We start from the raw sequence: 14,219 nt of genomic DNA, 5'->3' as shown, positions 1-14,219 counted from the left end.
CAGGGGGGGCAGAGGCATCAGCTTCTAAAGTAACAGAAAAAAAAAACTATTTACATTAATATTATGCTTGTGACACTAAGTGGGGTCTAGATGTCTCCTAGTTCTCTCAGCTACGTGGAATTCTACAGTACACAATGGTAGTGAAAAGCATACGTTGTACTGAAATGAGGGACTGAGCCGAGATGGATTCTGGGGCATGCAAAAACAAAGAAAACAGAGGTAATAAAAAAAATAAAAATAAAGCCACAAATACAAACAGAAATTAAATAATAGTTCATTAAAATGGATGAATTGGGTTCTGTGCACACAAGCAGTATATCTATCCAGTGCCTCTTATGATTTGATCTCTCCTGCTAAAACTAAGAATGACCTCTGGGGTCATTAAAAAGAGTATTTTTTCCCATTTAGACAAGAACCCACCAACATTCACCTCTGCTACACTCACCCACTGTGCCATTGGCGCCCTCAATAAATACTAAGTGTTTCTGGGTATTGAGGAGCATGTGATTTTGCAGCATGGAGTACTCAGGCCAGAGTGGCCAGTTGCCAGGCCCGAACACTGTTTGACTAGCCCCGTGTAACCTCAGACATGGAGCATAGAGCTTGGAGTTTTAGCTTCAATGAAAAAATGGAACAGAAGGGGAGTGCAGAGAAGGTAAGTGTCATGGGTGGGGTGTTGTTCTTTTAAGAGAGCCCATTACTTAACCTTGAATGGGCAAAAAAGCTCTTGGTAGTGGTCATGAATTAGGGTGTCTAAAAAGTAAAAAAAGATAAAAATTTTAAAAATTAGGAGTCATTGTAGTTCTGACCCAAATGTAGCATAAAAACATGCGAGTACAGCCCCTGCCCTTTCTGGGATCAAAAATAAGGACTGCGGGACCAAAAATAAGGACTGCACTACCAAACTCGGGCCATTTGGGAGTTATGCAGAAAGCATTGCAATGGCCTTTTTTGTTGACCGTTCTAGACATCAGTGTTTCCAGTTATGCCAACCCCCATTCCCCAGCTTATCAGGAGAAGTACAAGGATAAGATTCTACCTGTGTACACAAACCTTGAAACTTTTGGGAAGCTATTAAAAAGGCACTTTGAGAATAGGGATCAAATTCTACGTAGACAAACGGACAATGCACTTTTCTTTTTCGTTTCAATTTGTCATTTTAGGAAAAAAAAAAATTGGAAAAAAACAAAAAAAGAAGTTTAATACCAAAAAAGTTCAAATCACAGCTTTTTTGTGTAGAAATACATTACAAAATGGAGTAAAGAAGGTCAAAGCAGGTTATAATGCAAAACAAAAAAAAGTTTTTCTTTTTTTACAGCCTCATAATAAAAAATAAAAAAAAGCAGGGCCTAAGCAAAATGTCAGTTGGTGTACGAGTATCAATGCATAGCCTTTCGTTTTTTTTCAAAAATGTCCACATTATGACACTGAATATCAATTCCACTGTACAATGCTGAGGTACAGTGAGCACTGTGATACTATTGGTTTTCAGAACTAAAAACTTGTCACATGCTCCCCATCTCGGGAGGTTAGTGGTCAGAACCTATCAAGAAAAAAAAAAAAAGTTTTGTATTCAAATCTTTAGCCATTGGTTAAAAAAAGACTGAGATAGTGCTACACTGGGCTATCATTTCTTTTCACGCACAGTTACGATTCCATAAAATCCACTCCTTGATTCGAATTGCAAAAAAAAAACATTTTTTGAAACCAGTCGCTAATGAGTTCCTCTGTTCCAGTCAAACCCCCGACCCTACAAATTAAATATTTCCAAAGAAAGGATATTTGGCAATTTTTTTTTGAGCCCACTTTGTGGTACGTCAATTCATTTCATGTTGAAAGCCAAAAGCGGCCGTTCCTCCCGCTTTTGCCAAGGACTTTTTTTGTTCTCTCCCTGGTCATCAGAACAATCATCGTTGATGGAATACTCGTGATCGGGGCTGTTTAATGGCACGGGTGAGGAATCTTCAGTTCGTTTAACAGTTTCTTCCTGAAGGCTGGGCAACTGGCTGCCGCTCCTTTTTGGAGGTTCAGTAAAAGCCCGGTTATCTTCAGGGCTGCACACAGCTGTGCCGCATTCACTACCGCTTTGGTCCATGTCATCCAAATAAACCAGCTGAGTGTAAGCTGAGCTCTCCGACACCTTCTGATCTTTTTGCTGGTGCTCCATTAGGGTTTGGCGTTGCTGCTGTAGGACGCCAAATTTGTCTCCTCTTCCTTTTCGTCCGGATTTTGGTTCGTTCATGTCGACACCAGAATCCAAACTGGCATCGTTGCTGCCGTTTTTTCCTGCTCTTTGGAGATCGACGTATGAATGTCTTATGTGTGCATTTGACCGACCATCTAGAGACACAAACCAGGCACGGGGATGGGGCATTGGTCGACCACCGCCAAGCTCCATCAGAGCTTTCTCTGTCAAGAGCTGCACCTCGCCGTTAAGTTGAGCAATGGTAGCATCATTGAGGGAAGCGGGGATAGAAACAGATTCTGACATCACAGTGTTTTGCCCACTCCACTCTACTCCTTCTCCATCTTGCAAGTGTTGTTGAGATACAGCTTGGGAACTTAGTTGTGAGGATGGCTGAGGATGTTGGGGGTGAGAATTGGACAGCTCTGCTTGGAGCCGCTCAAGCTCGTACTGTTGCTCGGCGGACACGATCAGCTGCTGACTGACAAAAGGGTGCTCTGCTTGAAGTTTCATGTAGTGAGCTGGGATGACCAAGGTAGGCAAGACATTTCGGTAAACACCATCGTTGACTTGATCCACAGAGTTAAAGCATATGAGCTGACCAGGACGAGGAAATGAGGTTGGCCTTTCAAGGTGATCTACAGACCTTGACATCATACATTCATTAGGCCGTCGGTCCATGACCTGCTCGGTTTCAGGAGCGGAAGGCACGGGGTGACTTTGTTCATGAAGGTTTGGCTTGCTTCCTGCTGAAACATTGTTGGTGGACAGCTGATCCTTGTTTTCGCACAAAGGCTGGCAGATCACAGAGTTATAGCTCCGACGGTACTCATCTTTCATGGGAGAGACGAACCCATCTGAGATTTCAGCGGACTTCCTTGATTTTAACAGGAATTGATCCAGAGATTTGTTGTAGACTTGCCTCAAAGTCCCACTTGGGGTCAGGTTCTCGAAGGACATTCGGTTTTTATCATCCTCCTGAGAAAGCAGCTCTTCCCTGGAGCTAAAATCCCGTGAGGTATTATAGGAAGGCTTGAGCATCGGGGTATGCATATCTGCCTCGCCACTTGAGGATATCATATCCATATGGATAGGGCTAATTAAATTGATGTGGGACATGGAGGTGGCCTGGTCCTTCTTGGACGACTCCAAAGCAGAGGAGAGATGAAGCTTGCGGTGATGCTGGCGAGGCTTTATACATTTCCTCCTGACAAAACAGAAAAGCAGATCATATTAGAACACAAGAAAATGATTGTCAAAATTAACGCTTTAGAGAAGGTTTAAACTTGAACTCTAGGTAAACAGCAAAGTACATATACAAATGTCATCTAAGGGAACTGCTTTACCTGCCAAAGGATTTGTATTTCTGCCTGTCCAATCCTGAAGCTTACGCAGCCCAGCCTGGCGAGACAAAATACCTAATCTTCCCTGCTGCAGTTCAGGGATACTTGTAAGTCTCCTCCCCTCCCCACCCTGTGACTAGACAGCAAAAGGAAAAACAATAGACGGATGAGCTCCTCTTTTTCACTCTGTTCTCTTCTCCTATCAGCATTCTTCTTGCACTGCAGCAAAAAAAGGCTCATTGTGCTGCTTCTCCACCCTTCAGCTTGATCTCTGTGTACATGAGACTTCAAGGAGGCAGATTGCAAGTTAAATTACACTGCTTGCATTAAAATATGGATGTATTATTGAATACAGGGTTGCATTGATTTGTGTCTCTTATTTCTAGAATTCTGCTTTAAAATCTCTCCACTTACTGGTAGAGTCCAGTGGTAGAGTGGCTTGAGCCCATTAGCCAGGTAAAGTCGGAGACCTTCTCAGAAATACTGAAATTAGTAAAATTGCAATGAAATTGTTGGTAGCGAAGGTGCTCCAATAGGCATCTATTTAGTTCCAGAAGGGTCAAGGCAGCGTGACTGATTTCAGAGAGGTGAACCACAAGGCCCTTAGCTATCTGCTGTTAAAGAGCTGAGGTCTATGAATCGGTGCACAGCTCCCCCTCAAAGGAAGAGAAAGTTTAACTCTTCGCAAGGGAACCTCTTTAAATAAGATCAAAAGAAACAAAGCGCTAAAGGTAGCTGTATGAGCAAAATAAGATACTATCCTAGTATAAGAAAGCTGGTGAGGACTGGTGAAGCAGGCCAAAATATAGAGGGATACAAGTCTGGCCTCTCCTCCTCTCAAGTTACTAGGTTTGACCCAGGATAAAAATTACCCATGATGCACCTCTTTCATTCCGCTGTATATCTATTTCACGTAGTGATGCCATGGTGGTAATCAAACAACAAGCTCTGGTAACAAAATGGTACTCTGCAGGGATGTTGGTAATGTGTCACACTTTTACATGTCCTCGCATTAAAGATTTTCTTCTGCATTGTTGTGGTTTACATTCCCAAAGTCACCCTTCAGAAGCTATTCCGTCAACATTTCTTGCCCAGGGGACTGGATATCAGTGCTTGTTCTATGTGCAGCAGGGTGACCGGACCCATCAATGCCCCTTGAAGTAGCTCAAATCGGGCATTGCTGACCTCATCACACTCACCGGTAGTAGGATCCTTTTGGCATAGAGCTGGAGTCTCTTTTCGCCCAATCCCACATCTCTTTTCTCTCATCTCCTCCTCCTCGGATCTAGTTCTGCTGATCTGTGTCCAGCAGCTCCTAATTATCTAGGAACCCAGGACACTGATTGGCAGGGCCGGTGCTAGGATACTTGCACAGGCAAGGTGCATTTTTGCGCCCCCCCTCCCCGACCCCCTGTAAAAACAGGGCATTTTGACAAGTACTTGTACTTGTCAAAATGCCCCGATGTTTGCGCTATGGGTTTTTTCGCCGGCCAGCTAAATTAGGACCCAACCTGGAGCTCCTCCCACTGGACCAGCGCTGACTCGCCGCTGCTCTCCTGCACCGAAGGTAAGTGGAAAAAAAAACAAAAAACATAGCGCAAACATCGGGGCATTTTGACAAGTACAAGTACTTGTCAAGATGCCCTGTTTTTTCCGCCCTCACCCTGCAGCGCCCTCAGGCAGCCGCCTGACTTGCCTTGCGGAAGCGCCGGGCCTGCTGATTGGGTTGTGAGGGATCTGCTGTACGGCTTTGTCTGTCAATCTGAAACTGCTCGTACGAAAACGCGATCGCGGACGATAATCAAATTATATTTTAAACGAAACATGCTGAGGCATTGGTCTTATGCTCTCTGACAACGGGGAAGATGAAAACATACGTGTTCCAGCAAAACTACTGACTGGGATTACCCTTGAGTAGCACACCAGGAAAAAAGGTTTTGGTGACTTTTGGTGTATACAAACAAGTTACCTCTGTCCGGTTAATGCCCCCCTCCTCCTCCCTTTGCCATTCACAGCGAGCCTTGTATTCTGTGAATGGGCAGAATACACGTCATTCTGTGAATGGATACAGGGAGGGCAGATAAATGACATGTGAATTCTGTGTATGAGAGACAGAGCTCTCATAGTTGTAGCGATGGAAGTACAAGACTAGCTGTACTTTTTGGCATGAAGTAAACTATGATTTTTTTTTTACACTACAAGGCAGCAATCCAGATTTAGTAAAAGCATAATTACAGGTAACTGGTTTGCACACATCACAAAAAAACTGTGCTCCTAGAGTTCAGCTTTAATATCAGTGCTTCAAACCCCTCCAGAGAAGACTAACCAATGCTGAGGGGCTGTACACGTGACTGGCCACTAGAGGGAGCCCACACTCCAGCTCCATTGTTTTGTGATATTTTCATAAATGACTTGTGCTGTTTTGACTTTTTTTTTTTAAATTTTTTATAATTTAAAAGATGGTATTAAAATGTGGGTATAGACAATAATATAATTAGGGCTGTGAAAATTAAAGATTAATTGTTAAACTTTTTGATCGATTAAAATTATTTTGATCGCTAATGAAAACACTCACCTCTCCGCCGGCTTCCGGGAGTCCTGTCGGCGATCCGGTGACGATACGGACATCGACGTCACCGGACTCCTCCCCTTCCCCAAGTGGCTCCGTCGGCTAACGAAGGGAAGGGGGGAGGAGTCCGGTGACTGTGCTGTACGTGTATAGGCCAATGTAGTTGCATCTGTATGTGCGTTATAATTAATCGAAATTAATCGATTAAAAATTTTTTTGATTAATGGAACACGAAAATTTTAATCATTACCAGCCCTAAATACAATGATTCTTTAGGATATATTTACTACATTAGGCAGCCATAGATTGATCAATGTGGAAAGTCTGGAGTTTAAGTGAAACCTTGAATTGGCTTTGAGTTATTGTGGATAGGGATGCACTGATACTGTACCTCGCCCAAATGCTCCTGATGCTTATCCCGATACCAGAACTCCAGTATCAGGAAGCCGGGTGGCGAGTCATTACACACCGCCTGGCTTCCTTATTGGCCGGAAAGCCGGCTCCATGCTCCCTTGTCACCAGAGAGCATGGAGCTGGCTTTCGGGGGGCCAATCAGGAAGCTGGAGGGCGGGTAATGGCTCGCCGCCCGACTTCCTGATTGACCGGGAAGCCAGCTCCATGCTCCCACGTCACTTGGTGACGAGGGAGCATGGAGCTGGCTTCCAGCCAATCAGGAAACCAGGTGGCGTGTAATGACTTGCCCCCCGCCTTCCTGATTGGTCAGAAAGCCAACTCCATGGCTAATCAGGAAGCCGGGCAGGGAGTCATTACACACCACCTGGCTTCCTTAATGGGACTTCCGGTTTCGGTGAGTACTGAAATAAAAATATGCATACTCGATACTGAAAACCAGATATCTGTGCATCCCTAATTGAAGATGTAAACTTCTTTGAAAACTGGTCAGGTTTCTTCATCAGGAATTACGAAGACTCCTAATGCTTTTCAGAAGTCTACATCTCTAATAAATCAAAGCATCTAAACCCAAGGACAAAAATGTCATATCTTTCAGCAGACAAGTCCTTAGATGAAGTGGCTGCATTCCTTTTCTGTTGCTCATTTTATTTTCACCTGGTGATCCTGCCAATAACACAATTCCTTTCCCAAGGTGCCGATGCTCACTCGCTGTGCTGTATCTATTGTTGCTTTAGTGCCGGACTACAAAACATCTCCCCCTCTCTATAACAGAGAGGAGGTGAAAGCATAGGGAGTTATCAGCTCACAAGACTTCTGGAGAAATCGAAAAGTATATTTTGCATTTATTGGAGAATTAACAGGGCACTTTGAATGGTATATTTACCTGACCAAAAGTGAGCAAATAAGAAGTTCATTGAAATGGTTTATTACACTTTAGGTTAGCCCATAAAGGGCATCACTTAATGCAGGGGTGGGAAAACTCCGGCCCCTCCAGCTACAAACCCCAAGAGGCAGTGCAAGAGTCTCACAGCCACAGACATGAATCCCAGAGAGAGATGCATGATGGGATGTGCAGCTTCGCCACAGCTGGAGGGCCAGAGTTTGCCTTTCCCTTATATGTCTAGGCAAAATAAAAAATAATTTTAAAAAATTGATTACATTAAGCTTGCTCCTGTGATGGACTACAATCTCAATACAAACTAGTAGTCCATTACTGGAGCCATTTTTTAAAATTTATTTTATTGTTTATCCGATTAACCGATTCATCGAACTTAATAATCGGCTAACTAATCGATTTTGAAAATAATCGTTAGCTGCAGCTCTAATTACATCTCTGTAATAGATGCAAATGTCCCCATGTTCTGAATCTTATAAAGTAGAAAACATACCTTTTGATGCTACCATAAATCCAGTGAGCTTTACACTATATTACTGAGAATAAAAGTCACAGCAGTACAGTCTTACCTGCAGTAATAGATCAACAGACAGAAGAGGACCAAGAGGATGAATGCAATCCCTCCTAATATGGCCAAGAGGAAGAGAGTATGGTAACTTGCAATGTCCGGTGTCACCACTGGATCTGAAAAGCAGAAAGAATCATGAAGATTTCTAGATTTTGTTGAAAAATACTATTTGCACTCTGCTTCCAACTAGCTAGAATACTGAAAACACTGTGATAAACTACGCAAAGCAAAATCAGAAGTCCTTATCTGTGATATGAAGTGCTAAAGCTGAAATACATAAGCAATACATATAGGGAAGCTGCATAAAGATTTGTTTTACTGTCCATCCAGTTCTGAGGCTTGCACAGCTTTGCTACACACTACTGCCTTGTCTTGTAGGGCGCTAGGCCTGCAGCATCTTGTGATGATTTGAATTTAGCACCATCATAGCTTGTGATGGCTCAGTGTAAAAGACTACAAGTACCATCTGTCACCGCGGCAGAGGAACTATGCAAAGCATGCTGGGAGATCCCTCCTCCCTTTCCCCGCTCTGTAGTTCTAACCATATTTCCTCCAGCAGGTCTATACCTCCATGCGGACCCGAGGATGCAGGGATACACTGCATGAGCATGGTGCACTGCACCCGCAATTAACTAATTGTGGGTATAATGCACTGCAGGCTTCATTGCAAAAAAGTCGGAGATGCACATTGATCATAAGATTAATGTTGCTGCATTTACTTACTTATCTTTTTGCCTTAAAAAAGCACAGAAATATGAAAAAATATAATAAAAAAACAAAAACAGAATAGGAGTATAAAAAAGATACGCAATAAACAGTATAAGAAAATACCTGGGATGGAAGGAGACATGGCAGCTACCCAATATCCCATCTGTGGGGCAATGTAAGTCCAGGTCAGCTGGTTCCCCTCCTGCTTTATAATGCCAAAGCTGCTCTTCACCCATGCTCCTTGAAGGAAACAAGAAGGAAGAAGAGTTTAAAAATCAATTCCGCACATAATAAAATGATGTCACCATCGTTTTCAGCATCATATATATGTGAAAATCTTCACCTTTTTAGGCTACAATTTAAAAACACACCTTTGCTGCAGATTAAACCTCTTCAGAGATATAAGCAACTGAAGTGATCAAATCTTGACCTTTCCTGTAAACGCCAAACTTCACCCTCATGAGCCTCCCTACTGGTCATTTAATGTGAATGTCCAACAGAAAACTGTAACAGATTCTTCTTCTTTCTCCGAATAGATCCAAGGGATCACAAATGGCTACTTTTTTTACAGCATTCTTCCTTCCACCCGTTTCCAGCAGTCCCTCCAGCGTCGGTGCCGGTCTCTGATCCAGTGCAGACTTCTGTGTCCCACTGAGTCTGTCCGACGTGCAAGCTCCCGGCTGCGTGCATTCACTGACACAGTCTCCCTCCTCTCCTCCCTGCCGGTGACATGGACTGTGCATGTGCCTGCCCACATCATCCTCCTGCATGTCCGTTCAGATCTGTATACTGCAGCCAGGAGCGAGCTTTGCAGACACAGGCAAGTATTTGTCTGTATGGTAACTTTTTTTAATGTTGTGGCATATCTACTGCTTAGTAGCAGTAGATATATGCCAAATAATTTGAGACTTTAATTCTACTTGAAAGAATATCCCATATAACATGACCACCAACCTCATGCCACTTTCCTGTAACATTGGCTATCCAACGCCTATAACATTCCTGGTGCATACTGCCACTAGAACACTCATAGCAAACCTAACCGTTGTATATCATGATCTACAGTATATTTATGCTCAAATATGTTAGCACACCCCATCCTGACCATATTTATATAGAGGCATGTTTAATCTATCACATATACTGTACTTTATGCTGCTAACCATCGCCACTTCACTTGCTCAAAGGTTCCTTCTACTGTTGAACTGTTAAACCTCAATTTAAATAAACATAACGGCACCAAAAACATGATGGACACAAATGTAACCACTAGATGGAGCAGCGGAATAAGAAGACCAATATGGTATCACAGAGAAACATTACTTATACATTTCGAGTCATTTCTAGGTACATTTTCAGCATGTCATGGCCTACAGCCGCAGAGGGGTCTTTTGACTTCAGTAACAGGTCACTGAGCACTCTGGGAGGTGGAAGTAGGTGTACATATTTACCTTATCCTCAGCGCTAAAACAAAATGTTAATTTGGGTTTATGGTGCTGGTGGTGGGGGGTTTAGACACATAAGGGGAGGTAAACTATCACAATGAAGGTATGGGGTGACATTATGGTGCTTAAAGGAGAACTATGAGATGAGTGCTTTTCACTCACCTCATAGTTCAGCCGACCTGTGACAATGAGGCTGTCAGAGGTCGGCTCAGTAGATCGGGAGGTGAGCGAACACATACCGGCGTTCACTCGCTTCTCGATCCTGTCACAGCTCTCTGCCGTGACAGGGGAGGGGCTGGATTCCCCCCTCCCCGCTCCAATCCTCCAGCGCTGACTGGCGGATCGGACGGGGGAGAGGGCGGGTACAGCTGGCTCTGCCTCTAGATAGGCAGAGCCAGCTGTCACTCACGCAGCAGGGCGGATCCAGACAGAATTGTCGGGATCCGCTTCAGCTGCGGCGTCTCAGTATACCGCGAACTGCAGCGTTAGTTGAAGTGTTAACCACTAAGCCACTGTGTTGCCCATATTCATTCGCCCACCCCTAGGTGGAAGTCATGGAACATGTCTTGTTACATTGGCGCTCTGAGAAGAAACAGTAGCTTCACAAGGGGCGGATCAGAATGAGCAGCACTTAAAATGTATGCAAATCCTAACAGTGAGCTTAATTTTTTGCTCCCTTTTGGTCTGTTATATAAACCGTTGAAATAGTTTTCTTATATTTGTTCAGTGAGTGTAGAAAAACGGGTTGATCCTGCCAGAAAGCCAGTGAGAGCTTAACTTCCTGTGCACTCTGCCGCAATGAAATCAAGATCAATATTAATCAGTCAATCCCAGTTCACCTCAGAACTACAAAACAACCTCTACTTCTATTATGAAGATGAGGAGAGAGAGAGAGAGAGAGAGAGAATGAGAGAGAGAGGGGCACTGTGCAAACCAGACACGGAGCGAGCCACCTACAGTGACAAGCTGCTCCTACATACAGTACAGTGAGTAAGCGTTGTCACCCTAGGACAGGAAGTGTGTTACTGGTATGATAACCTGGTTAAAATAAAGGGGGGGGGAAAAAAACAGAAAGCTAACGCAGCCCCTACATCTAAGGACTGGTAAGCTGAAACATGCTAACTGTATTCATTATTACATTTTTGTCAGGTTTAGATACACTTTATAACAAGGAGTAACGTATAGAGACGCAAGTAGCATGTGTCTACAAAAGATGAGTTCTCTAAAATAAGTTTATATTATGTGACATATGTATGGATAATTGGTGGAGTTCCTTTGCAGTAATGCATTTTTAATATGAGCGTTTTCTAGTTTCATGTCTGATCCCCCCCCCCAAAAAAAAAGTCCAAACCTGTGGGCACATTAACAATTTAGTTTTAATTCTGGACTATTATTTCCTATGTCGGTATTTTGTGGTCATCCCAGAATGTAACAGAACGTCACAATCTATGGACAAACTTACAATTTTAATCGAGCTGAACCTTCTCTGCATTAAACATCACACAGTCCAAGAAGGTGGTGGTGGTGGGGCTCCCTTTACTACTGACCTTATGGACATGGGTCTAATGCGCATCAAAGTAGAATACTCAATTCTACATCTGGCCAGGTCAGAGCCCCCTAACCTACTTCCTCTATGTGGTCACACATTGCATTCATATACAGCAGAGTGACCCACATATGGTGGGATTGTTTCTGCCATGTCTGACTGCTAACTGACAACACAATGGTCTAATACTGCAACAAAAGGGACACCAAATGTTCCACTTTCACAGATGCCCCTCTACTCCCTCCTTCTACCATCCATTCCTCTGACAAGTGATGATATAGCAATACTTTTTAAATATTCATTATTAAAAAAAAAAGTAAAATATATATGTACACACACACACATATATATCACACACACGCAGGGGCGTAACTAGAAATCACAGGGCCCCATAGCAAAATTTTGTATGGGGCCCCGTGATTGCTAGTTATGCCACTTGCAGAGCCCACCATATACTCTCTATGGTGGGCTCTGCAAGGTCTCAGTTGGGCTGCACGCCTCTTACCTGTCAGCGTTGTCCACCTCCGGGCCCCCGCCTCCTCTTCTGTCCCTGGGCTCCGCCTCCTCTTCTGTCCCCGGTCCTGGCCGGGCCCCCCTGTGCCCGGGCCCCATAGCGGCCGCCTGGGTCCCTATGGCGATTGTTACGCCACTGCACACACGCAGTGGAGGAAATTTATCAAAACTGGAGCAGACTTGCACTGCAGCCAATCAGCTTCTCTCTCTCATTTTTTAATTTTACCTGGGCAAATTGTTCACTTCTCCTGCCTTCTCCAAACTCTTCACCCTTTTGTGAATAACCCTGGAGATGTCCAGCATCATTCAACCCAGTTCTGAGCTCAGATCATCCTGGATCTAGCCCCAGCCTGTGAGTGGACAGTGAAAGGAGAAGCAGCGCAGTGATGAGCTTTTCTCTGTCACTCTGCTCTCTCTCCTGTGACCACATGAACCGATTGGCTTCTTGTGCTGGCTTCTTCTCAGATTCCAGCCCTGCTGTACAGGGATAGCAAGAGGTTGACACTAGGTCACATTAAGGTACTTACACTGCTTGTATTTTATTTAAAAAAAGGATACATTTACTGATATTTATTACAGGTATGTATATAGGACCGACAATTTACACAGTGCTTTTACATATTTGCACATTCATATCAGTCCCTGCCCTCAAGGAGCTTACAGTCTAAGGTCCCTATATGACATGCATACATACAGGGCCAATTTACCTTCCAGCATGTCTTTGGAGATGTTTACTAAGCTGCATTAATTTGTGTATTTTAGATCTGCTACAACTTCCCCCCATGCCGTGTATTAATTCAGGAGCCACTGGCCAAACTGCTCGGTAATTGTGAGCATTTAATCATCCTTAACGTGTTAAGTAGCCGTTCTTTTGACTCGACAACTGTTCCTATTGTGACATCCGACTGTCCCTGAGTGCCATCTGACGTCTACGGCTTTGTCATGTTAATATTCATGCCCGTGTGTCAGATGTTACCTCAATTCATTTCATCTTCATGTTTCAGCAAATGGAACCGGGCCGCAATGAAAGGGAATCCTAAATGTTTACACAGCTTACGCCGTTTGTTTTCCTGCAGATGTTAAGATATTTAAGAAGGAGGAACAAAAAGGCAAAAAAACTAAATGCAGAGTTTTGTCCGCACAGCATTACTTTGTAGTGGAAATGAGGAAGGGATTAAAGCGAAGGAAAGAAAATGACGCCGCCTTTGTGAAATGATGACACTTGCACGGCTCAGAAATGCTGAATATTTAATTAGGAGTGGAGATCTTATTCCGCACACAAAGCATAAAAGCAGATTCAAAACTATTCCTACAACGTAAATGTGCGCAAATCAGCAACTCCACTAAGCCGGCAAGCTGCAAAAAAATGGATGAAAGATGACCGAATTAAATGTTTCCTGAGAGTAAGTCCGGAAACCAACCGAAACACATTTCACTATAGGAACGCTGTTGGATCGGACACGTGAAGGTCACTCATGGAGGAGAGTTTAAAGAAGGCATGGTCCTAGTCAAATGAAGGTACTTTGCAAAGCTCTAAAGAACAACTCTGGGAATATTACAAAAAAAAAAAACACCCTTGTAGTGCGGCTACACCAGCACTGCAAGGGTTAAGTGCTCATTTTGTCCTCGGGGGCTCAAACAAAAAGCAGATACACTCCATTGATCCTCGATCCTGCAGCGCTCAGCACTCACTTCTCCCCACCACCACTCGGGCTGTGGAGTGTCCCTTTGCGCCATTCTCTCTAATGCAAGTCAATGGACCTGCATTAGACGTAATTATGTCACGGGACCTTAGACTGCCAGAGCCCGGGGTAGAAGAAGTTGAAGGGACCGGTCTAGCAATCTGGCGAGACCAAAGATCAAGTAAGTATATCTGCTTTAGATATGTGCATGGCCGAAAATTTAATTTCGTCTTCTGAAATCCGCATATGTTCGATATTAGTTATTCGGATCAGTCTGAAGTATTTTTTTTCTGGAATTTGAATCTATTAGGATGGAGTTTAGTATATTTTTAAATGTGAAAATTTGGGGGG

General features: G+C 43.7%; 1 protein-coding gene across 1 annotated transcript in view; it reads right to left on the bottom strand.

Moving 5' to 3' along the window:
• Positions 1-1,485: 1,485 nt before the first annotated feature.
• Positions 1,486-14,219, bottom strand: part of FAM171A1 (family with sequence similarity 171 member A1) — a 103,421-nt gene continuing 90,687 nt past the window's right edge. The window contains exons 6-8 of the mRNA XM_018566264.1: positions 8,806-8,922; positions 7,976-8,090; positions 1,486-3,392 (exon numbers count right to left, since the gene is read on the bottom strand). Of these exons, the coding sequence (XP_018421766.1) occupies positions 1,823-3,392; positions 7,976-8,090; positions 8,806-8,922 (1,802 nt within the window). The 3' untranslated portion in view covers positions 1,486-1,822. The remainder of the gene's footprint in view (positions 3,393-7,975; positions 8,091-8,805; positions 8,923-14,219) is intronic.

Source organism: Nanorana parkeri, unplaced genomic scaffold, assembly GCF_000935625.1.
Source record: "Nanorana parkeri isolate BGI_ZX_2015 unplaced genomic scaffold, ASM93562v1 scaffold929, whole genome shotgun sequence".
Lineage (NCBI taxonomy): Eukaryota > Metazoa > Chordata > Amphibia > Anura > Dicroglossidae > Nanorana > Nanorana parkeri.
Note: the sequence above shows the minus strand (reverse complement) of the source record. Positions and strands in the feature narration are given on the sequence as shown.